The 25,000-nt window shown below is 45.9% G+C and overlaps 4 protein-coding genes and 1 long non-coding RNA gene across 6 annotated transcripts in view; 2 read left to right on the top strand and 3 right to left on the bottom strand.

Annotated features, from left to right (window-relative positions):
- The window catches only part of LOC310816542 (sodium/hydrogen exchanger 2-like), a gene marked incomplete at both ends in the record, with an annotated part of 6,402 nt that extends 3,621 nt beyond the window's left edge, over positions 1-2,781 (bottom strand). Inside the window, 4 exons of the mRNA XM_083686793.1 lie at positions 1-92; positions 204-444; positions 661-883; positions 2,535-2,781. The exon at positions 1-92 is cut by the window's left edge and continues 159 nt beyond it. Coding sequence (XP_083542919.1) covers positions 1-92; positions 204-444; positions 661-883; positions 2,535-2,781 — 803 coding nt within the window. The remainder of the gene's footprint in view (positions 93-203; positions 445-660; positions 884-2,534) is intronic.
- LOC310816023 overlaps positions 1-25,000 on the top strand; it is a 128,435-nt gene that overhangs the window by 47,758 nt on the left and 55,677 nt on the right. The window lies entirely within an intron of this gene.
- LOC310816573 (uncharacterized protein) lies at positions 3,171-4,965 on the bottom strand. The gene is made up of 2 exons (XM_083686827.1): positions 4,788-4,965; positions 3,171-4,336 (listed from the first exon to the last, which is right to left on the bottom strand). Exons 1-2 carry the CDS (start codon positions 4,945-4,947, stop codon positions 3,663-3,665), a joined length of 834 nt encoding a protein of 277 aa, XP_083542953.1. The 5' UTR covers positions 4,948-4,965; the 3' UTR covers positions 3,171-3,662.
- sh3bgrl (SH3 domain binding glutamate-rich protein like) lies at positions 6,056-18,804 on the bottom strand. Its single transcript, XM_083685869.1, has 4 exons — positions 18,586-18,804; positions 12,295-12,480; positions 8,313-8,393; positions 6,056-7,606 (listed from the first exon to the last, which is right to left on the bottom strand). The coding sequence occupies exons 1-4, from the start codon at positions 18,628-18,630 to the stop codon at positions 7,571-7,573; spliced, it is 348 nt and encodes a 115-aa protein (XP_083541995.1). The 5' UTR covers positions 18,631-18,804; the 3' UTR covers positions 6,056-7,570.
- Positions 20,145-23,681, top strand: hmgn6 (high mobility group nucleosome binding domain 6). 2 transcript variants are annotated; one of them, XM_083685805.1, is made up of 6 exons: positions 20,145-20,275; positions 21,234-21,266; positions 21,468-21,497; positions 22,165-22,218; positions 22,369-22,491; positions 22,840-23,681. In XM_083685805.1, exons 1-6 carry the CDS (start codon positions 20,261-20,263, stop codon positions 22,885-22,887), a joined length of 303 nt encoding a protein of 100 aa, XP_083541931.1. In that variant the 5' UTR covers positions 20,145-20,260; the 3' UTR covers positions 22,888-23,681. The 2 variants fall into 2 exon arrangements, with proteins under 2 accessions (XP_083541931.1, XP_083541930.1); XM_083685804.1 differs by having other exon boundaries at positions 21,468-21,503.

Genomic DNA, 25,000 nt, shown 5'->3' with positions numbered 1-25,000 from the left:
CCCACCACCACCACCCTGCAGCCCCCCAACAACACATCCACCCCCGTCACTGACGGCAGCCGCAGGAAGGATTCAAACAGCTTATACAGTACCTGAGAGAGAGAGGGGGGGTAGGTAATCAGATATCTATCAGAGAGAATACCATGTAGTATACCATACCACACACATACGCACACACACACACACACACACGCTCCTCTCACCACGGTGACTGCGTCGTTGAGCAGTGACTCCCCGAACACCAGGATGTGGAGCTGTTCGTTGACGTGGATCTCGTGGAACACAGACAGCACAGCCACCGGGTCCACGGCCGCAATCAGAGAGCCAAACAGCAGGCAGTGGAGCAGGGACACGTCCCCCAGGGAGTCAGAGGCCAACAGACACACACCATACAGAGACATCCCTATACCCAGCACGTTCCACAGGGTACCTAACACTGCGTACCTACAGAGAGAGAGAGAGAGAGAGAGAGAGAGAGAGATGAACACATACACCCCATACGCTAGGTTAGAGATAGTTCTAGGGTTGTGTTCCAGGGTTAGTGTTCTAGGTTTAGTGTTCTAGGGTTAGTGTTGTAGAGTTAGTGTTTGAGGGTTAGTATTCTTGGGTTAGAGCTACTTTTAGGGTTAGTGTTGTAGGGTTCGCGTTCTAGTAGCGCACCATAGAATGGTTCCGAGGTTCTCAAAGAACAGCTTCCCTGGCAGGAAGTACCCTGCGTCGAGGACGATGGGCGGGAGCAGGAACAGGAAGAAGGCGTCAGCACTGAGGGTGGGCGGAGCAGAGTGGCGTACGCCGTATATAACTCCGCCCACTAGCAGTCCCACCATAATGAGGAGGCAGCTCTCTGGTACCACCGCTGGGACACGCCCTGACCAGTGGAACCCTGGGTAAGAGAGGGGGAGGAGAGGGTGGAGGGGAGGGAGAGGGGGATGGAGAGGGAGAGGAGGCGGAGGCCAGAGGAGATAAGAGAAAAGAAGAGCAGAGAGAGAGAGATGAGGGGAGAGGAGAGGAAAGAGACAGGTTAAGGGGAGGGGAGAGAGAGGAGGGGGAACCCAGAGGAGAGGAGAGGAGAGGAGAGAGAGGAGGTGGAGGGGAGGGGAGAGAAGAGCAGAGAGAGAGATGAGGGAAGAGGAGAGGAGAGGAGAGAGAGGAGAGAGAGGAGGGGGAGGCCAGAGGAGAAGAGAGAGGGGGGGTGTGGGGGGTCGGAGAGAGGAAGGTGGAGGGGAGGGGAGGGGAGGGGAGGGGATAGAGGAGAGAGAGGAGGGTGAGGGGAGAGAAGAGGGTACTGAGTAAGATCATATCAATCATAAGAGATTTTTCCTGGTGAAGTCTTAGTGGAGTGGTCATCCTGGCATCTCCAAGGATCATGTCTTCATGGATTCATTTAGGCTCAGATCATTAGCTGTCAGTCTATGAAGATATACTGTATATACATGTATTCTGCTGTGGAATAGTCTCCTATTGCCTATTCAACTGCCTATCCCATTCCAGGGGTGTTTTTAAAGGACAGGTTAGTGCTCATCTCTGGAGACATATACACTCTTAGGAGAATGGCAGGTAGGACCAGTGCCCTGTAGCTATTTTTGATTTGCGGTTACCGTAAATGTACAGTTTAATGTATTGTTGTATGGGCCCATGACAGGATGATGGGACCAAGACAGGTTGATTGTAGTGTTGCATTTTGGTATAATAATAGTCTTTTATGTCTATTGTGTTTTGTCTGTCTTGTGTGTTTTCCAACGAGGACCACAGCGGAAATAAGTGTTTCACACTTTCTTGTGTTTATCCTCTGACATGTGATCTGTGTGAATATCTGTGTTTCCCGAAATTAAATCACTCAATCAATCAATATGAAGATGAATAGAAAGGTTTTGTATCTGAGCTAAAGTCACCACACATACACATACATGTTTCATGTGTTCAGAGGCTTCCCCAGGAAGCCAGGAAGGTTTCCCCTGGTTCCCACTTATAACTCATCTGACATTTTCATTGGCTGAATTACAGGAAAGACTACAATAACTCTAAAAGCACAGAGGCAGAACCACACCCACAGGAGGGCTACTGCTCTCCCAACAATAATACACACACACACACACACACACACACACACACACACACACACACACACACAAACACTCATTACTCTGCACACCATAACACAACAGCCTACACTATAACCCAAACACTCCTTCTGTATACACATGGACTGATTCAGCAGCAAACAGAAAGTGGCCACTCACCCACAGTGCTGTGAGCTTATGATGGCTGTCAAATAACAACTTTTTTCCAGTTTGAATAGAAAACTATTGACGTTTCCATAAAGGTTGAATATAATACATGCCATTTAGCTGACGTTTTTTATCCAAAGTGACTTACATTGCAGTGAGTGCATTTTTTTGTATATGTATGGTCGTAGCAGGAATCAAACCCACAACCTAAGCGTTGTTAGCGGCATGCTCTACCAACTGAGCCACAGAGGACCACGTTGTGTACATTTGCAGTGTGTTGTTGAGAGATCAAGAAGCCGGTCATACCCAGTTTGGCGAGCGAGGCTAGCATGATCCATAACACGATCTCAAACGGAGCCTGCACATGGTGGTAATCCACACTGAACACCCTCAGAGCCACAGGGAGATCCAGGGACAGGCCAGCCTCGCTGCTGTTCAAGGCCAGCCCAGGGGCCTGATCCTGGGGATGAGAGGGCTCGGCAGGGGGGGTCAGGGCTGGAGAACCAGCCAGATAGAGGCAGAGCAGCAAAGCACGAGTCCACAGTCCACACATGCTGCAGCCATGCTAGGAGTGAGAAGAGAGAGAGAGAGAGAGAGAGAGAGGGGAGGGAGAGAGGAGGGAGGACACACACACACACACACACACACACGCACACACACACACACACACACACACACACACACACACACAAAACCAGCCCAGTCTGCCCAGTTAGAGCTAATGCAGGCACTAATGTGCACAGGAATCCCTGAGCTAGCAGTGATACCCAACCAGCAGTAATGGGCTCTGCGAGGGGTGTCAGTCACACACACACACACACACACGGACGGAAGCCAATGTGCGCACACACATATGCATGCATGTGCACAAATGAACGCGTACACACACACACACACACACACACACACACAAAAAGACAACACTTTATGTGCAAGTGGGCAGTTCAGTTTTATTACACAGTAAAGACAGTCAGAACAATTTAACTAAAATGACTAAGTTGAGTAATTGTCGATATTCAAAATGCTGTTTAGAGGCATGGAACTAAACATCCTCTCAACTTCTGAAAACTATCTGTGAAGTCATACTATTTCAACAATAAGATGCGTTTAAAAAGTCAATACAGATTATTGACAGATGTATCATTGTGTAGAATAAGCAGGTAGAAAATGTTTATAGTCAAACAAACATTATGTGAAATATTCTCCCCTCACAGTTCAGTCGAGGACTTGTAGATAATACAGTTCCAGAGCCTGACAGCAGGTGGCAGATGAGGGTTTTAGATTCACTTCAACAACATGCAAGCAGAATCCCAAAGCAGATAGCACTTCCTTAATGTTTCATTTCATTGCAGATGACTGGCAGGCAGGCAGGCAGGTGTGTGTTCGTGTGTGTGTGTGTGTGTGTGTGTGTGTGTGTATGTCTGTTGGTGTGCATCACTGTGGAGCAGATGTGTGTGTGTTCTCAGCCTCAGAGATGCGCAGGACAGGTGAGCTGAAATGGGAGGAGCATGGGCCGTTGTGTTGGGTACGCATATAACCAATCACCTCACTGTGTTCTTCTAAGCCCTCCTCTAGTCCTGCCTCCAGGGAGTCCGGCCCCTGTGGTTGGCTGCAGGGTTGAGGGGGGGGGACCAGTCCTCTGAGCAGGCTGTGGCCGAGATGGGAGCTGCAGCGAGCCAGGCTGTCAGTCAGATGCTGCAGGTAGACTTCCTCTAGCTGTCTCTCAAGCAGCCCATTTAGCAGGGAGTTAGACAGAGGCTCCAACCCCGACCCAGGCAGAGCCAGGCTGGGTGTCATGCGTGCCCCCATCACCAGGTAGCCCTGGTTGGGCACGGCACCTCCTGGCCCCCCCTGAGGCTCCTGGCTCCCAGGCTCAGGGTGCAGAGAGTGAGGTGGATCGCTAGGGTCCAGAGGCAGGGGATCAGGGGATCTGTCTGGGCTGTCAGGCTCCTGCACCAGACGGAGATCCGGGTAGTTCTGGAGGAGGCTGCTGCTACCCCAGGAGAGGGGGGACTCAGGGGGCTGGGGGTCTAGGTTGAAGCTGGGGATTGAGAGGGCTGTGGTGGGATGGGTTGTCACTGTTGGGCCTAACCCCTCCTGTTGGGGGCCTGGTCATGTTCAGTCCCAGAGGAAACACAGACTGGTTACTGATCTGAAGGCTGCATGTATACTGACCAGAGACCAGAGGAGGCTGGTGGAGGTAGAAATCAGAGAATGGGATCATTGTAAAGAATGGAATGGAATGAGGAATGGTATCAAACACGTGTTTCATACCATTCCTTATTCCATTCCATGCATTACAATGAGCCTGTCCTCGGATTTCTACCGCCACCAGCCTCCCCTGCCAGAGACAACACTAGTATTACACTGTATTTGAATTTACAGCATACTAAATTTAACTGATACTCAAAATATATGACATAAGTAATTTGCCCAATTTAGCTCATTTCCCTGTAGGAACTGTAGAGATAAGATTACATAGGCTACAGATAAGATGTAACATGGAAATGTTACCTTGCTTACACATTCATAAGGGCCACAGTCATCATGGATCCTCACCTGTTCTAGCTGAGAGTCTGTGACAGCGTGTGACTGTGTCCTGGGTGGTCTCAGCGAGGGGGTCGGCAGAGAGAGCGTGTGTCCCTGCGGTGGTGGTAACCATAGTGATCTGTCTCTCCTCTCGGTAGGGCAACACTCGGAGGAAGGCCTCTCCCAGCATGACCTCTCAAGGATTTCTTCCTCCCTCTCTCTCTCTCTCTTTCTCTACCTCTCTCTCTCTTTCTCTCCCTCTCTCTATTCGTCTCTCTCCTGTGTCTGACTGTCTGTTCTCCTCTCAATCACAAAATAGGACTAAGACAGCACATGAAATCTCCCAGACTAAACTGCCCTCTTTCACTTCTCTAACACACACACACACACACACACACACACACACACACACACAAACACGCACACACACACGCACACACACATTCTTAGCTAACTGTGATTTCCTCAGTAAATGAAAGTGTTGTGGTTGTTCAAAAAACAGAACAGGGCATTGGTCAAAAAAGGATTGAGGAATGGTATCAAACACAACATCACGTGTTGGATACCATTCCAGGATTGAGCTGACCTGTGGTCTTGGCATACCATAGATGAACCTGGTTTACATGATACAGACAATGCCTACTAGACAGAGCTCAGAGACTGTAAAACTCCTTCCTGTATCTCTGAGTAATAAGGTTATGAGTATAGGCCACTGAAACAGTAGAGTTTCATATAACTGAGAGTACCTGCTTCCCCAAACTCCCCAGGCTCGGGTCTCTCTCCCCCACAGGCTTGGGTCTCTCTCCCCGACAGGCTCGGGTCTCTCTCCCCCACAGGCTCGGGTCTCTCTCCCCCACAGGCTCGGGTCTCTCTCCCCCCTGCAGGCTTGGTCTCTCTCCCCCACAGGCTCGGGTCTCTCTCCCCCACAGGCTCGGGTCTCTCTCCCCCCTGCAGGCTTGGTCTCTCTCCCCCAAAGGCTCTGATCTGTTAGGGTTAGGGTTGCATGTCTGCTCTGAAGAGAAACTCAGTGACATGAACCTCCATGGAATATGGGGGCAGAAGCCTTTAGCTTAGCTGGCTAGAGCATGGTGTTAGTGCAGAGGTTGCAGGTTAGATGCACTGAGAAACGACCCAAACTTCCCTAAACTCTCCCTTCCGCATGTGACAATGAGGAACACAAAATGTTATGGAAGATGTGTAAACTGGTGGATAGATATAAAGCTGCTTGTATTTGCACAGTTTATGTACTGACAATATCAACACACCACTGTAATAACCAATGACCAACACAAGTCTGATTCTGTAAACTCAAATGTTTATTGTACATAAAAATAAGACTATTATTAGGAAGAAGAGAACAGGAGAGGTTTCAGCTGGAGAAATGCTAGTGATATGGATATGGCACTATGGCTGCAGTTTTATTACAAATAAATGGAAAAGCACAGAATTGTGATGGAAAAGCATTCTGAATCCAAGCTTACAGGTGTTGATCTATCCAGGTAGAGGCAGGGGAGGCTGGTGGAGGCAGAAATCGGAGGATGGGCTCATTGTAATGCACAGGTATATCAAATACCTATTCCTTATTCCATTCCATGCATTACAACAAGCTTGTCCTCCGATTTCTACCTCCACTAGCCTCCCTTGGAGTATGTGTTAAGTACAGTATGACTATCACTGTGTGTACCGACATAATGTGAAACATAATGTTGACAGCTAAACCACACATCTCACTTCCTCCCTGCTCCCTTTAAAAACATACATTTTGGCATTATAACCTTTATTATTCCATGTGTTTATCTCATAGTAGAGTTTGCTATCAAAACAATAGAATTAAATCAATACAGAGCAAATAAAGATATTAAGAAAGGGCCTCTGATATAAAAACAACTTTCCCAAAAGGTGCTGCGTATTCTGCTGTAAGGCAGGAGTGGTCTGAAGGTGTTTATGTTTGGTCCACATCAGTGGAGGCTGGTGGAGGTAGAGGACGGGCTCATTGTAATGCATGGAACGGAATAAGGAATGGTATCAAACACGTTATGTTGTGTTTGATACCATTCCTCAATTCGGTCCATGCATTACAATAAGCCCGTCCCCCGATTTCTACCTCCACCAGCCTCCCTTGGTCCACATGTTTGTCCTTCCTCTGAGAGGCAGAAAAAACAGGAAAACTCAGGCAAACTATTTAATCAAAAACTGGTTACCAGGTTTCTGGGAAAAGTCACAAACAAAACATTATTCTTGTGCGGCGAGTGTCTGACAGCATGCCACATTTCAAACCTGCTTTCTTGCTGCACATGAAGAATGTTATTTCGTACTTATCCCCAAAACTTCATTGGTAATCTGTTCTGACTGAATGGCAAATCTTCTATCTTTGGGACATGGAGGTGCTGTGTGACTAAACTAGGAATCCATGCGTATCTTTTATATTCCAGATATAGTCTGACTGAGCATACAGTTTGTTGTGTCTGATTAATACGCATACAGTCTCAAACGGGGAAAATACACAAAGTGTATAGACTGATTGACATATCAGGTGGGCCAATAGGCTTCATGGGCTGAGGTTGATGACAGGATACAGGGCTGTTCCTACAGAATGTGGCCTACCCATCATCCTCTGCTCTAGTACCACCTCGCACTCAGCTGATAAGGCACAGCTGAACAGAGATAAGAAAAATAACATCCTGAAAGAGGATTAAAAAAAAAAACAGCCCAGATGATTGGAGATTGAGAAGTTGAGTGAAATGAGGTGGGGCTCACACGTCCACCTATCCTGGGTCTGGGTCTGAGGTTATGACGACCGTGGCACTGCAAGACTACTGCTGCTGTTTCTTGGCCAGAGCCTCAGCCTCCTACATAGAGAGAGAGAGAGAGAGAGAGCGAGAGAGAGAGAGAGAGAGAGAGAGAGAGGACAGGTTACATGAGGACAGACATAAGAGTATAAACATGAGCATTTAGAGGACTTGGATGGTGTTCGTTTTAACAGGCTCTGCATGACTACGGAAACCCCCTGTCTCTATGGTGACGGTCACACCCCCCTGCAGTTCCCTGCATGGCAGAGAGGGGGCACCAGGATGCAAGAGAGAGAGAGAGAGGGGAGTGCTGGGCCTAGATCTGAAGAGAGGGCTGGGGGTATATGGGTGAAGGAGAGGGCAGGGGCAGAGGCTGGGGTATATGGGTGAAGGAGTGGGCAGGAGCAGGGACTGTGGTATATGGGTGCAGGAGTGGGCAGGAGCAGGGGTATGTGGGTGAAGGAGAGGGCAGGGGCTGGGGCTGGGGTATATGCGTGAAGGAGAGGGGAGGGGCTGGGGTATGTGGGTGAAGGAGAGGGCAGGGGCTGGGGTATGTGGGTGAAGGAGTGGGCAATGGCTGGGGCTGGGGTATATGGGAGAGGGAGTGGGATGGGGCTGGGGTATGTGGGTGAAGGAGTGGGCAGGGGCTGGGGCAGAGTTATATGGGTGAAGGAGTGGGCAGGGGCTGGGGCTGGGGTATATGGGGTGGTAGGGAGTGTGGTCTGTGGTGGTAGTGTTGGGATAGGGCTAGTAGTGTGGTAGCTACCTTGGAGCCGGGGGGAGCCGTCAGACCCAGGAAGGCGTACACAGCGTTGTCCTCTCTGGCATCGAAGAACACCTCGTAGTCCTGAGAGAGGAGGGGAGAAACCGTAAGCCTCACATAAAGTCAAAGTTGCCTGTAGGCACAGCTCTAGGATCAGCTTCACCTCCCCAAGTCCTATCGACAGTGCCCTGCATTAGTAATGGGACAGTGCCCTGCGTTAGTAATGGGACAGTGAAGCATTTTTTCTTCTTTCGGCTCTACACACCAAAAGTTTGGATTTTAAATCAAACAATTAATATGAGCTTAAAGTAGAGATTCTCACATTGGTTCACACGCTGGGGAGTTGCCCGGGGGTGCAAGAGTTCTGGTCGACAATCCAGTGAGATTATTATTGGTCAAAACATCCCCTTCTCTCCAGGCTTGTACACTTTGGGCGACCCCTCAGCGTTAAGGGACTTAATCCCCTCCCATGCAGACTGGGTACAGAGTGCCCTCATGCTGGGACAGAAACTAATTGCTCTGGATTGGAAAGCCTCCTCTTCACCTGCGGCATCTCTGTGGTACACCCAGCTGGGTAAAATAGCTGCACTAGAAAGCCTATCATTCAGGCTGCTCAACAAGGTGGAACACTACCTCCTGAAGTGGAAGCGATATCATGCTTTTATTGAGAGTGTCGGATAGGGCTTGTTTGTCATGAGATGTATTCTGCTGTCTGTAACTGGAGTGTAAATTGCACCAATTGCACTTCTCTTCTTTTATTATTATCATTATTATTATTATTATTATTTAGATTTTATAATAATTATTATGATTTGTGTATGTGTATATATGTGTATGTGTGTGTATGTATATGTATGTGAATGTGTATATATATATGTATATAATGTATAATTATTAATAATAATCATCATCATAATAATTAAAACATACTTATATAATTAATAACAATTATAATAAATAAATAAATAAATAAATCTGTCTTCTCCAGTTTTTTCTCTCGTTTACCACTGTGTTGAAATGTGTTTGATGTTTTTATTGAAAACACTAATAAAATAGAAAAAAGTAGAGATTCTCAGATTTTATTTCATGGTATTTGTATACACATTGGTTTGACCATTCTGAACTTACACCACTTTTTATGCATAGTCCCCCTATTTCAGAGTACCCAAAAGTAATGGGACAGATTTATCAAATGTCCAAATTAAGCACTCATGTTTAGTATTTGGTGGACAATCATTTGCATGCAATAACTGCCTGAAGTCTGCAACCCATTGACCCCACCAGACACCAGGTATCTTCTCTGGTGATGCTCTGCCAGGCCTGTACTGCAGCCATCTTCAGTTGTTGTTTGTTTTGAGGTCTTTTTGCCTAAAATCTTATCATCAGGAAATGAAATGCATGTTCAATAAGATTTAAATCTGAGGATTGATTTGGCCAGTCAAGACCTTTCTACTTTTTGGCTCTGAAGAACTCCCTAGTTGCTATGGCAGTTTGTTTTGAGTCATTGTCTTACTGCATGATGTATCGCCATCCAATGAATTTGGAGGCATTTGCCGTCAGCAGTTACAATCATCAACTAAGTTCTTGTGGCAGCGATACATGGCCAGACCTAACATCCCCTGCACCAGGTTTCACAGATGAGGTGGTATGCTGTAAAAAACAACAACTAATAAAGCTAGATAGATAGATAGATAGATAGATAGATAGATAGACAGACAGACAGACAGACAGACAGACAGACAGACAGACAGACAGACAGATAGATGATAGAAAGATAGATGATAGATAGATAGATAGATGATAGATAGATAGATAGATAGATAGATAGACAGACAGACAGACAGACAGACAGACAGACAGACAGACAGACAGATAGATGATAGAAAGATAGATAGATAGATAGATAGATAGATAGACAGACAGACAGACAGACAGACAGACAGATAGATGATAGATAGATAGATAGATAGATAGATAGATGATAGATAGATAGATAGACAGACAGACAGACAGACAGACAGACAGACAGACAGACAGATAGATGATAGAAAGATAGATGATAGATAGATAGATAGATAGATAGATAGATAGATAGATAGACAGACAGACAGACAGACAGACAGACAGATGATAGAAAGATATATAGATAGAGTCGGAGGAGGAATTGTACAGTCTTATTGCGGCAGGCAGAAAAGATCTCCTTTAGCGCTCCTTATTGCAGTGGTTGTAATAAACTGTTGCTAAAGGAGCTTCTCTGCTCTGCCGCAGTGTCATGTAGGGGATGAGAGGGATTGTCCATGATGGCCAGGAGTTTGGTCCTCATCCTCCTATTGGCCACCTCCTCCAGTGTCCAGGGTGACACCGAGGACAGAACCAGCTTTCCTAATTAGCTTGTTCAGCTAATTAGCTTGTTCAGCTTGTGTTGATGCTAGTGTTTTTCACCTTGCAGCGAAGGGTCTGTACTTTTGCTCGACATATTCTGCGGATGTCTCTGACACATTCACGCCTACCTCCTGGAGTGTGTTCCTTATCTGTGCACAGTTATTTTAATTATGGTGATTATGGTCATCCACTGTGGAAGTCTTCCTTGGCCTACCAGCCCTTTTGTGATTGCTGAGCTCACCAGTGGTTTTGTTTGTTTTTAATGACGTTCCAAACTGTTGATTTTGGTAAGCCTAAGGTTTTGGCTATGTTTCTGATAGTTTTTAGATTTTTCTAAAAACCCTAACCCTAATACTGACTTCCTTGACTTTCATTGGCACCGCTTTGGTTCTCATGTTGGCAGGCACCAATAACAGACTACAAAAGCAAATCCAAAGCCTAGAATCAATACTACACATTAACAGATGTCTTATGCTTGCAGAAATGACGGAACACACGTGATTTACCAGAGTCAATTGTCCCATTACTTTTGGGTACCCTAAAATAGGGGGACTGTGAATACATTTTCTAATTTCTAATTTCTGAATGGTGAAACCAATATGTACACACATACCATCAAATAAAAGCTGAGAATCTCTACTTTAACATATTAATTGTTTAAAATCCAAACCTTTGGAGTGTAGAGCCAAAAGAATAAAAAATCCTTCACTGTCCCATTACTTACGCACAGCACTGTATGTCCATTTGGAGGGAAAATGCTAAACTGATGGAGCTGGTGGAGGTAGAAATCGGAGGACGGGTTCATTGTGATGCATGGAACGGAATGAGGAATGCGTGTTTGATACCATTCCTTATAATGAGCCCGTCTTCTGATTTCTACCTCCGCCAGCCTCCCTACTTTCTACTGCGTGAAGAGCAGGGAGGCAAAGCACTTGACAAGTGCAGCAGCTTCAGTCTGAATGTCCAGTCTGCCCTCCTCCTCCTCTCTTTGTGAGACACCATTATTGTCCCGTCTGTAAACAGTACATCAATACTATATCAAGTATTGTCATAAAACCAGCTGCCTCCACACCCCAGAGCAAACATATCAATATCAACTTTATGTCTAGTGTGTGTGTGTGTTTGTGTGTGTGTCAGCCGGGAGATAGCCCACTCTTTGTCTGTGATATTCAATGCAGCAAATCTTCCATGACCAACGGTTGTATATCAGTGGAGGCTGGTGGGGGGAGAAATCGGAAGACACGCGGGTTTGATACCATTCCTCATTCCGTTCCATGCATTACAATGAGCCTGTCCTCTGATGTCTATCTCCACCAGCCTCTACTGAACTATATGCATGGCTTTGATTTACAACTTTTAAATTAGCCTTCCGTTAGCCATTTGACATCAGGCTGAGCTTCACTGAAGAGAAAGGCCCAGGGTGAATCTGTTGGGCGTATTCTTGTGTGTGTTATTATAGGATACCTATAGAACCTGTTGGTAAAGTAAACAGAAAAGAACACTTCTCTATCATGCATTCACCTGCTTCCTCCGTGTGTGTCTGTGTGAGTTAGTGTATGTGTGTATGTGTGTGTGTGTGTGTGTGTGTGTGTGTCCAACTCACCCCACAGTATTTGCTGTCATTGAAGATCTGTGGGGGGAGGGGGTTCCCCACGGCCGGCCGCGACTCCTCCGGAACGTTCTCCCTCATCCACTTCCTGTTCTCTTCGTTGGCCGCGATGTCACACTCCTCAAACTCTATCTTATTGGCTGCCAGGAACCCCATCACATCCTGCTGCTGCTTCTTAATCTGGGTAGGGTGGAGAGAGGGGGGAGAGGGGGACAGAGAGGGAGAGAGGGGTTAAGAGAGAGAGAGAGGTTTTTTCTTCTTTTGGGGAAGTGGAGGATTTAGAACGGGGGGGGGGAGTGTGAAGGAAGTTGTCTGTTTTAAAACAGACAGCTGGTGAACCATCTTCATGGATACAGCTGACAGAAGGCCATTGTCAGACAGTCCTCACCTTCCCTCTCCAATGAGGAAGTCACCTCTTCTCTGAGGAACTAGCAAATAGCAACTGTTGCTACTTGACAGTTGCTTGTGACTAAGTCAGTTAGGTCAACTGTGGGTCAAGAGTATTATCACCTGTATTTCCTGGTGGTTATGTCACCAAATGCCCTATGTACTGTATGTCTCAGCCCAAACCAAAATTCAAAGTTCATAATTCCAAGACAGAAGGAACAAGAAGCTGCTGTCTGGTAGACAAAAGCTGGATCTGGTTCAGTAATAAAGCAGGGCAGTGTGTGTGTGTGTGTGTGTGTGTGTGTGTGTGTGCGTGTGTGTATGTGTGTGTGTGTGTGTGTGTGTGTGTGTGTATATGTGTGTATGTGGCTGATCCTGTCTTAATATATGAGGCTCTGGTCCAATCAGGGCAGCCCTGGCCTACGTGGGTGTGTCTAAGGAGGAGGATAGCCCTATAAGGTGGAACGGAAACAAACGGTCTGCTTGGAATCAGGAGGAGGCAACTGGTCAAACACACACCAAATAAGGCCTGCTACAGGGAGGACACAGCAAGCTCTGCTGCTCCAACACATACACACACACACACACACACACACACACACACACACACACACACACACACACACACACACACACACACACACACACACACACACACACACACAAACAAGAAAGCATCTATTGTCTGTCGAGGCCATCTGAGGGAGTGGAGCTCCACTTTATGGCAGCCCATGGACAGGTGGATTAGTGACTAGGTTTGGGCTTCGGGACTGTGAAGCATACTGTTAGTATGGAAATGAGGCTGTTGGCAGGATGTTCTAGATTAACAGTCCCACTGTTAGAATCATTAAATGGTTGTTCTATTCCTGAGGCCAAAGTCCTGAACCAGTTCTGCCAACCTTCTACCAACCTGCTTTGACAGCTACATAGAGCAGCCATGTGGAACTCCCTACACAGACATACAGCATGCTGGGGAAATATGTTGACCTCCCCTCCCTTCCCTCCCCTCCCCTCCCCTCTGCTCTGCTCTACTCTGCCCTGCTCTCCTCTCCTCTCCTCTCCTCTCCAGCCATTCCCCTAACAAACCTCCATTGTACTGTTGCCAAGTTAAATTAATTTGCTGGGGAACTTGGCCAGAATCCATCTGCCCCCAACTCTAATTGCACAGCAAGAATTCCCCCCCCCCCCCCCCCACCTCCACTCTATCCCCCTGTCCTGTATGTTCAGTTAGTGCCTCAAGAAGAGTTTGAACCAGCTATCCCTATCCCTATCCCTATCCCTATCCCTATCCCGCCCAGGGTGTGGTGATAAACAACTTGACTTTTCTCTTTTTTCTCTCATTTTATCTCTTGGGCTCTTTCTGGAATGCTGGAAGTGGAAGGAAGGACGGATTTAGTGCAACAGGGAGAGAGAGAGAGATTGAGAGTGAGAGAGAGAGAGAGAGAGAGAGAGAGAGGGGAGAGATGAGAAACAGACCGTGCTAAAGGCATGCCCTGTGGCGGACTTACAGGCAAGACCTGTATTCTAAACTAAACTGATTGAAATTGTTTCATTATCGTGAACCACATTTCAACATGCTATCACACGTTCTCTCAAAAAAGCAAGCTAAGCTGTTTCTACTCCTGGAGCCGAAGATTGCCTTTACATGGCCCTACAGTAGTATTGTATGACAGCTCTTGTAACCAGAGCAAGATGTTAAAACTCACTCCTTATGTTGAAATACCCCCCACCAGCGTCATCAAATTGCTAGCTTTTCGTGGCATGTAGCTGGTTAACTTCGTGACGGTCACATATGCAGCACACGGCCTGTCACACTCCAGCAAGTCTGGTAGAAGGCCTGCCTGTATGCAGTGCAGTATGTGATCCACTCAGATGGAGGCTGGTGGAGGTAGAAATCGGAGGACGGGCTCATTGTAATGCATGGAACGGAATGAGGAATCCAATCCATTTATACCACCACAAGCCTCCCCTGGACTAAGCCTATCATCAGACTCACAACACACACACACACACACACACACACAATCATGAACTATCTATGACCTTATTAATCAAGCAAACACAGCAGCACCATAGCCTTCCATTAGAATGTTCTGTTCTGTGTCTGTGTCCGGGGGGCAGTGACAGGAGTCATGACTGAAGACCAGGCCTTGTGGTGGTGGCTTATGTTAACATCATTGTTTTGTTTTGTCTGCTCTGTCACCTGACCCACCTACCTAGGGTCAGTGGATCAACCCAGCCCAGACTCAATCAATCATCTAGGGGGCACTTGACATTCCAGATATTGATTAGCTGCATTGTGTCCAAAACACAGACTCAGATCACTATCCATCAGTCACCCCAGGGGAGACCAGTCTGGCTTACTGATCCCAGCTGAGTCTCGGTGAGAAGGAGTGAAGCAAGCTGGACCCTCCATCGCCAGCCGCTGATGAAACATTGATGTGTTAAGTGTGTGCACAGTGCACTTGCTCTGTATTACAACAGTCAGCAGCAGAGCTCAGCAATACTGCAGTAATGTGTTCAACACAATGTGTGTCTCTCTCTCACTGCTGCCCAGAGATGAGCTCACACAGGGAGGAGTTCCAAAACAGACAGACTCACTCACACACACACACACACACACCCACACACACCCACACACACACCCACAGTCTATGTGACTCTAACCTTTAACACACACAGAGAAAGCTCTGTGCAGGACTGAGACAACACAGCAGCTTTATACAGCACAGAATACGACATACTTTGGATACATACAAATATAAACAAATATAACCACCGCCCTTAACAACACGTGCGTGCACACACGCAAACGCGCACGCACACACACACACACACACACACACTCACAGATCTACAGTCGTGTGCCTACTGACATTGGCAGCGTGGCTGTGAGATAATGTCTAAAGGTGCAGCATGACTACAAATTGATGAAATGAAAAACAGGCAGTAAAAAGTTGTCTTGTTGCAGGACTTTGTCCCTTATTCCACAGTCTGTCTGTCTGTCTATCTGTCTGTCTGTCTCCTTACACACACACACAGACACACACCCACAGGTTAACCTTATCTGAGGTTGAGGCCCAGGGATTTGGGAAAGACTGTGGTTCTGACCTCGTGCTCACCACCACCATATTGACCCTATACCGTGACACTATAGGAGTCCCTCTGGGAGAAGGCTGCTCTGAAGGTGATTCAGTCCCACCAGCTCAGATTACCAGGGTGTGGCCATGTTGACATGGCAGCTCAGACATCTGTGGACCCCTCTTAAAGGTCAGAAGTGAGGGGTGAGGGGTGTGTGAGGCCTCCCTGTCTAGCCTCTGGAGGTTCATCTGCCTCATGTTGTCTTTCGTAGAGGAGAGTGTTCCATCTGAAGCATTCCTCTGGCCAACTACCAACACTATGAACTCATTTTCTCTCAATGCTAATGTTTATACTTTTATATCTGTCCTAATTTACCCCCCCCCCCCCCCATCTCTCTCTCTCTCTTTCTCATACACACACACACACACTCACTCACTCACTCACTTTCTGAGTGAAATATGATGATCTGTGTTCACTTCCTCTGTAGACCCCTAGGGACAGAAAGGTGAACGTGTACTCTCTTGCTTTTCTCTTCTCCGACACTCCTCCCTCTTTCCCTCTCTCTCTCTTTCTGCAGGCTTTCTGGCTTATTGTGCACATCACATTCTTGGTTCGATTGGATTATATTGGTGGATTGGGTAACAGACATACAGCGTAAACACAGCCTGTGTTCCTATGCCAGTCTAGGTTGAACATCCTGTTTTATTACGGCGAATCAAATCAGTCTGCATGGTGGAGCCCTAGCCTCTGATAGGCCGGCCCAGGGTTACAAAGGTCACCTGATAAAGCAGCAGTGATATTTTATGACATTTAGCAGTGACTCTTATCACAGAGAGACATACAAGGAGTGAATGCAAGACAATGAGACAATGCTGTATTGCACATGACGTATGCACATAACACAATCATGACAAGTTTAACTATTTTAACAATAGAGCTAAAAGGATGTAATCAGACTCAAGACAGGACCCTGGCTCTCTTGGAATATGGAAACAATGCATCTATCTCTCCTCCCTTGAGGTAATCCCTGATCTGACATGATTGGATAAGTGACAGCAGGCATTGGATGAGTGAATCCTGAATCCTACCCACTGTGGACCCAGTGACAATGACAACCCAACTCCCATAAACAGATATCCAAACACAGAGGTGGACCCATGAACTCATGATGTGATGTCATCAGTCCAATAGAAATTAGATTAAATGGATTCAGAGTAGATTAGATCAGATTAACATGTATTGTGGTGGATATCGTAACATTGTTATTTCTCCAACAGCCAGATAAGATGGTTGCCCAGTAGAGATAAACAAAAATGGAATTCAAATGGATTTTCAAGTGATTTACAGCCACAAATGCACTCCCCCTGGCTGGAAACAGTGATTTTCAGAAACATTCAGTTTCTGAAAATCACTGAAAAGAATGATCCCCCAATGACATTATAGAGGGTAATTTCCGTAGGACTTTTTCTTTTTGACTACAGAACGTAGAAAATGTAGTACACACTGCAATAACCAGTAATGCAGACGCCCAGACAACACAATGTGCTATGGTAATACTGGACGGTACTGAGTAGTCTGCTGTTAGTTGTTCACCATGTGGAGTTTGGCCTATGCCTGGAAAGGCCTGGCATGTATGATTAAATGAAATACCCTGGCAATTGTCCACTTTGTTTGGACAATAAAGTTGTTCAATCCTAATCTACTGACAACAGCTGAGACAGTAGTTCAAGTCAGTTCTCTCCTCTCTCCCCTCCCTCCCTCAGTGAGTCTCAGTGCTCTACAACAAGTCTGTCTCATCTAAGCTATAAACTGCTCCTGTCTGAACCAGGCTGTAAACTGCTCCTGTCTGAACCAGGCTGTAAACTGCTCCTGTCTGAACCAGGCTGTAAACTGCTCCTGTCTGAACCAGGCTATAAACTGCTCCTGCCTGAACCAGGCTGTAAACTGTTTGGGGGGGGGGGGGGGTGGAGTTCAGTTACAACATCGGATGGACTGGCTTTCTCCTCCCTCCCTCTGTGTTGTCCAAGTATGTCAACGGCTTATTACCAAGCATCACTGCACTAATACGGAAACTGTTACCCAGTCACTATTCTGTTACCCTGCCTTCACTGCACATTGACACAGACGGAAGTCATCGCTGCGTTTTTTAGTAGCTACTTCACACTGTACCCCTGGCTGTTGCTGACATGCATGGTTGAGCACATACCACACTCCCTTATTTAGTACTGAGAAAGAGAGAGGTCCTCTGAGTTCCCCTTTGAGTGTAACACACACTCAAAGAGGAAGTCTCTCCCTCTCTATCTCTATCTATCATCTGTGTGGCACAATATATATACAGAGAGGGGGGGGGGGGGTTAGGGTTAGGGAGAGTGAAAGTGTGAAAGAAAAGCAGAGCACTGTATGTTGGGGTCTACCAGGGTTGCTGTGTGGAACTCACTAGAAACTAATGAAAGATTGAGGGGGAACAGCCAGGACTTGAACCAGCAAGTGCACTGCCAGTGCTACAAAAGTTCAGTCCTCATGTAGCATGCTTCCATTCAGGGAGGCTATACCAGGTATGGCACGACTGCACAGTTCCCTGACATGCCTAGATGGGAGGAGAAACTGATGCCAGTCAGTTGTCTATATAGGCTACTGTATTTAGTTGTTCAACTGGCAAGTGAGCATAGAAGTGCCCAAAGTTGCAGATCCCACTCTAAACCTTACCCCCAGCATGTAGGGCACCACCACCACCACCACCACCATCATCATCATCATCATCATCAATCACCACACCATGTGATCAGACTGAACACTGGAAGTTTTTTTTTTTCTTACCGAAGTGGAGCCAGAGGACGTTGCTATGTAAACTTTGACCACCATGTTCCCAAATCCCCGTCAAAGACAATAGTCCAAAAACCTGAAGTGATGCTGTTCCTATCTAGAGTTAGCACTGAAATTGGCGACCTTCAAAGCGATGATTTAGAAATAGAAAACAACTTCCTCTAACAAGCACAGTTGTTGCAGCGCAGATGATCTGCGCAAATGCTTCTATTCCGAAAGCTTGATGGACCTCACATTCTTCCTCCGCCTCTCTTCTCCCTACCCGCCCCTTTCACCCCCCACCCCCCCGTCTGTCGGTCTCTTTCTCTCTCACTGCCCCCCCCCCCCCCCCCCCCCTCTCTGTCTCTGTCTGTCGTTCTCTCCCTCTCTTTCAAGCCATCTCTGTCGTCTATTCTCATTCACATCGGTGTGCTTCATTTAACCGATCTGATCATTGCCAAAGAAATTGGGGACACTAGTGTCACAGTTGACGCATTGACAAATGTTTTGACGGTGGCTGGTAAAATAAGCAGGCAACGATTGTTTGCCATTGGACCCAAATACTACCCATCCCCTTCGTCTTTCACGATACAGTAGGCACTGGGCATGGATCAAAGCCTGAGACGAGATTACAGCATTTGGCAATATGAACCATGGCAGCGTCAATAGGACAACTTTGTCTAGCTTTTACATAGATCTAACTTCGAGCATGAATGTAACCTGGATTTTCAGAGTTGCAATGGTGCCTCCGCTACAATGTTGCACCCAGTGGTTTATAAAACTACCAGTACATGTATTGGGGCGCCATCCAGTGGCACTAACACTTAAATATTATATTATTTTCAGGTATATTTTTCTCTAGTCTATACTATTTCAGCATATATTTGAAATAACCTGTGATAATTATAATGGCGTAGAATGCTACTCCGAGGAATTCAGTGTGACCAGAGACCGGACAGCTGGTTTCAATAGTGCACGCAAACATTCAGCTCACAGCTGCGCTAATTCTACTCGGCCACCAGAAATGCATTGAGTCCTTTTGGAGGGGCTTTGTGGCCACCTACAGGCGTCTGCCGATGCGACGCAATCCTTTTCTCTCCTCAGATGAATTTAGAAGAGCCGACAAACAAAAATGTGTCGAGCAAGAAGGGCGCCATGTTGGGCACAATCATAAAGCGCAATTCTGATGTATTTTGGTCTAATTTTGATTTTACAATGGTGGTCTTTCTGTAGACAGTCGTTCAAGGATGCTTGGGATTCAGAATCATGTTTTTGTCAATGATTGGCAACCAAATAGGAAAAAAATAAATAATTATGACCACTAGAACATATTGCTCACTGTTCACTATCTACGGGGATAAGTGGTCGAATGCAGTCCTTTTATAATGATAATTTTCTTAGGTAGGGCTTCTTCCCTCCTTTTGCAAGAAGCACTTCGCGCGTAAAGATCATCACCGGCTCCGAAATTCCAAGTGTTCTGCAGCTTCGAATGGCGCTCACTGATTGGTTTAGAACCCATCAATCATGCCTTTAGCCGCACCCCTCCCCCCATTCAGCCACTCGTTTCTCTGTTCCTGTGTGTTTACTACACTGCCCGAGCATAAGGAGACACTCGCCTTCACATGCACTGAACTCACAACAGCAAAACAGTTTTTAGTTGTATTTGTAAAGAAATCTCCAGGAAATCAACATGCCCAAGAGAAAGGTACGTATATTATGTTGAAAATAAGATAGGTTTTTGAAGTAGTCAGGTCATGATATCTTGCAAATGAATATGAAGCCATCCCTCTCAACGATTACTTAATTATAAACCGATTTCTTCGGGGAATTCGTCGTCGTTATTTTGAGGGTATTTTCAAGAAATAATGTGAATTTTTTATGTGCTTGAATGAATATTTTTCTGAACGTCAGCGGGCTATAATTCCAGTTTTTCTCTGCAGCTACTGTCCTTAGGGGAGTCAGAAGTCTCTTTCGGTCTCCATGCAGTTAAAGCACAAGCAGCAGCCATGCTTTGCAGCCCGTCTTTCTCTTCGCCACCGACCTACCGAGAACAAACGCTTCAGTTAACGTCAAAATCCCTCCATTCTACCCAAAACCGTCACGAGAAATCGCATTAGTATCTACAGTTTACATTTTGATCGTTAAAAGATGCCCCCGTCGTCGTAATTCGATAAAATTGTATATTTTTTCTCTTTGTTCGTTGTCCCAGATGGCTGCGATGGCGTCTCTCTGCCGCCAGAATGCGCTAGAGAGCAATATCTGAGCCCCTCCCCCTCGCCTATCCCCCTCCCGCGCGAGTTTTCAAATCCTGGCCTCTGTGAAAAGAAAGAAATGGAAGAGAGTAGAGTGAAAGGGTGGAGAGTTTTGGGCCTCTAGCTCTGGTGTCACAATCAAGCCCAGATGCATATGAACTCTCAACATCCCATAATTGTCAAAAAAAAAATTGCATTAGGTTTCTCCTGCCATAAAAACAAATGTATTCAAAAAAACATTGTGTTTCTACTTGAAATTGAAAAGTTATTACAAGTATCCCATGACTCTTCAGAAACATGTGATTTCAGCACTTTGGTAGAGTTAACTGTTTATTTAAAGGCCAATAAGGTCCCGTTGTTAAAATAATCCTTATTTCTGATGTTTAAAACCTGTGTGTTTGTGTTTTACAGCAGCAAGGAGGAGATGGGGACGTGAAGGATGAGGTAAGAGGGTCACACGTGTTAAGTTGTTACTAAGAGCCTTATAAGTTTAAAATTCATAGAATCTAATGAATAACAATATGTATTTATGCAGATAAAGAATTGTTTCAGTTATATACATGACAGAGATGTTTAGAACATTGTGCCCTGTTAAATACACCTCATATGTAGTTGTGCTAATGTTGTCTTGTTGTTTTGTTGCAGCCCCAGAGGAGATCAGCTCGGTTATCGGCGGTGAGAGTGAGGAACCTTCTATCACAACGATCTCATCATACACATACATAACAACTTAATTACACGCATATAACTTGTTTATGAACTTACAGAACTCAGAACTAGTTTATAACACATTTAACCAGTAAGATAACTCAGTGCTAGTTAATAACACATTTTAACAGTTGTTAAGCTAGTTATTAACACATTTAAGTAGTTATAGACCTTATAACTAGTTTTAACTCTGTAAATCAGCTATAGAGCCAGTTATTAACACATGTAAACTATTATAACATTCAGAACTAGTTGTTATCACTTAAAAGCAATCATGAACACATTTTAACTTGTATAGAACTACTATCAACCCATGTAACCAATTATAACATTCAAAACCAGTTAACACTTAAACCCAGTTATAAACAAATTTAAACACTTATAGAACTTGTGACTTATAGACTATCAGTTATAGAACACAAGGCTAGTAACATTATCTAACTGGCTACTGTCACAACTCTTGTGGAAGTTAACTAACTTATTTGACACGTTTGTTTTAACCTACAACTAAATATACATACATTGAAGTGTTTATTGACTTCAGAACTAGCTTTGTTTTGTTGATAGGATTGTGGCTCATGGTTAATTGGTATTCATGAGCCTGATCATCATTACCTTTCCTCCCTCTCCTCAGAAACCAGTCCCAGCCAAGGCTGAACCAAAGGTGAAGGCAGCCAAGGCAGCCAAGGTAACAAAACAGACAATGCTACTCTTCCCCCCGCCATAATCGTTCCCCATAGGCCACCGGTAGGGTTTTCTCCAGCCAAAGGCATACAGCACTAACCTGCAGAGTGAAGTACCCAACAGCGTTTTAACGAGCGCTGTGTAAACTCCACAGAAAGAAAAGGCTGTGAACGACAAGAAGGAGGACAAGAAGACCAAGAGCAAGGCGAAGGAGAACGCAGAGGCCGAGGCCAACGAGGAAAACCACTCTGAGAATGGAGACGCCAAGACCAACGAGGTATGCACTGACATGGGTAGATAAACAGACAGAGACTCAGTGACACCGATTGATAGACAGGCATAGAGACACAGGTACACACTGACATAGATAAATGAGACAGACGGACATAGAGACATAAGCCATAGACAAGACAGACCGATAAACGTATGCCATTGAGGGACACAAGTCGTCGACAAGAGAGACGTGAGAGCCATAGAAGGACTTAAGTTAGAGACAGTCTTCAGAAAAGAGACTTGTGGCACACACACAGCACAGGTGAGCTTGACCACAGGAAAAGAGACCACCAACGAAGACTTGTGGTTCTACTGTATCTTCTGACTCCTACCTTTCACCTTTGACCTGCAGGTGGAGGATGCTCCTGAGGCGGAGAAGGAGGAGGCCAAGTCTGAGTAGCAACACTGCCGACCCCCTGAACCCTAACCCCTGACCCCCCTCTCCCCCAAGCCTGCCCCTAGTCTCTCACGTGGTTTCCCTCCAAGGCGTATTGTTAACAGAGGAATATTTTTATCAATGATTTTATAAGTATCCGTACAGATTTTTAGCACAAAGCAAAGCTGAATATGGAGCGCCTTGCAGACTTGCAGTGGTCATATCAAGTGTCTGCAAGCAAGATGATGAACACACAAAAATCTTTTTTAAATGGCATTTCATGATTGTTGAAGGCTTGTTTGGTGTAGGAAGTGTGTCCCGGGCCTTATTGGCTACGTTGTGAGTTGTGTGTTGCTGTGTTTTCTCCCCCCGACCCCCCTACAGTTAGACCTTTTAGGCCCCCCAGTTCAACTTTATCCATGTTTTATTAACGGTTCAACTTTACCTTGTTCATGGGTGATTTTTCTTTTTTGACCTCTATATGTGCAGTGAGTTTCCTTGCTTTTGTCTCCTGTTCCTGTTTTCTTTTTTTTTTTTTCATTGAATCATGTTAAAAGCGTGTTGTCCAAAAGAAAGAGGAAGACGAACATGTGAAAACATTCCGGGAACAGTGACACGTCTGACCTGTCTCCTAGGCGACCCTGCTGACATCCCTCTGTGTGAAACAGCTCCTCCACCTACGATGTCCTGTCAGGTTTTCTAAACACACATGTTTTTTTAGGATGAATTTGGAACCTTCTCTGACGAATGCAGGTGTCTGGTCCCTCTCTAATGTTCTGGAATTCTCTTAATAAAAGAAGTCCTGGGAATTTTCCTCACTCTGTTGTGTTTGAGTCTTAATTGTGTGTGAAAGATGTTCCTGGCTGTGTCCTGGATGCTTTGCATCCCTTCCTCCTTTTGAGGTAATCACTGATTTAACATGACTGGATAGGTGAATGTGAAGTTTTGTCTGAGCATCTTTCACCAATCCAATTATGTCAGATCAGTGACTACCTCAAGAAAGACAAGAAGGATGCTTCCTCTCTGTATGAGGTGGGAAGGACATGTTACAAACAAGGTGAATCACAGTACTCTCAATACGCCTACTCACCTCACTGAGGAACTATTGATCACCAGCAGGTTAAGAATACACTGTCACACTCATTACTCTTGTCTAAAACTGACAAGACACACACACACACTAGGCATACACACTCGTACAGCCACACACTGCTGCTGTCTGCTACTGCCTCAGTCATTGGTTGGCAGGACCTCGCCACTGGATAAAGAGGATGCTGGGAAAGACAGTGTAGGCTTACGATAGGACAGTTGACATGGTGTCAATATTCTGGAGTTGGAGAGATGGAGTGGGCAGGCTGTGTGTCTACTTGAAGCCTATACCAATAGTGGTGAGTGCCAATGCAAGGCCTTATGGGAGTCCCGTCCTTCCCTGCCACGGTGCCTTGCCCCTCCCAGCCATGCACACATACAAAATGACTACGCAGGAAGTGAAGCGTGAGCGCCATGACCCACTTTATGACACACACACACACACACACACACACAGGTTCTGTGGCTAAGGGAGACCTGCTCCAGACGTCTGCCCCAGACATGCCCCAGAGAGAGAGACACTAGTATATGTGAGGATCAGCGGAGGCTGGTGAAGGTAGAATTGCATGGAATGGAATGAGGAATGTGTTTGATACCATTTCTCATTCTGTTCCATGCATTACAATGAGCCTGTCCTCTGATTTCTGCCTCCACCAGCTTCCCCTGGTGAGAATGAGCCCAGGAGAACGTGTAAGGAGCCCAGCCTGCAGGCTTATACAGTAGGACTGATAAGGAGCTGGTATTAACTGGTATTATGTGAGGAGTTCATCCCAGGAGAGGCTCCCTGTATTGATATAGGCTTTGCGTTTATGCATTCCTGTCCTTAGTGTTAGCCTCATTTCACCTTGTATACTGTTACTGCTGCGTGTGTGTGTGTGTGTCACACAAAGGTATTGACCTGTGTGGGTAATGGCGTTGTGGCTGGCTATAGAACAGCTGCTTTGATCCCTGTGGTGATTAAACAAGACAGGTGTTTCTCACCCACAGCCTTAAGTTAACCACACTACCCTGTCGGGATAAGAGAGAGCATCGAAGGACAGCCCTCTGA

The sequence above is a fragment of the Argentina silus genome, assembly GCF_951799395.1.
Source record: "Argentina silus genome assembly, chromosome: 15".
Lineage (NCBI taxonomy): Eukaryota > Metazoa > Chordata > Actinopteri > Argentiniformes > Argentinidae > Argentina > Argentina silus.
This window is presented reverse-complemented; position numbering and strand designations above follow the sequence as displayed.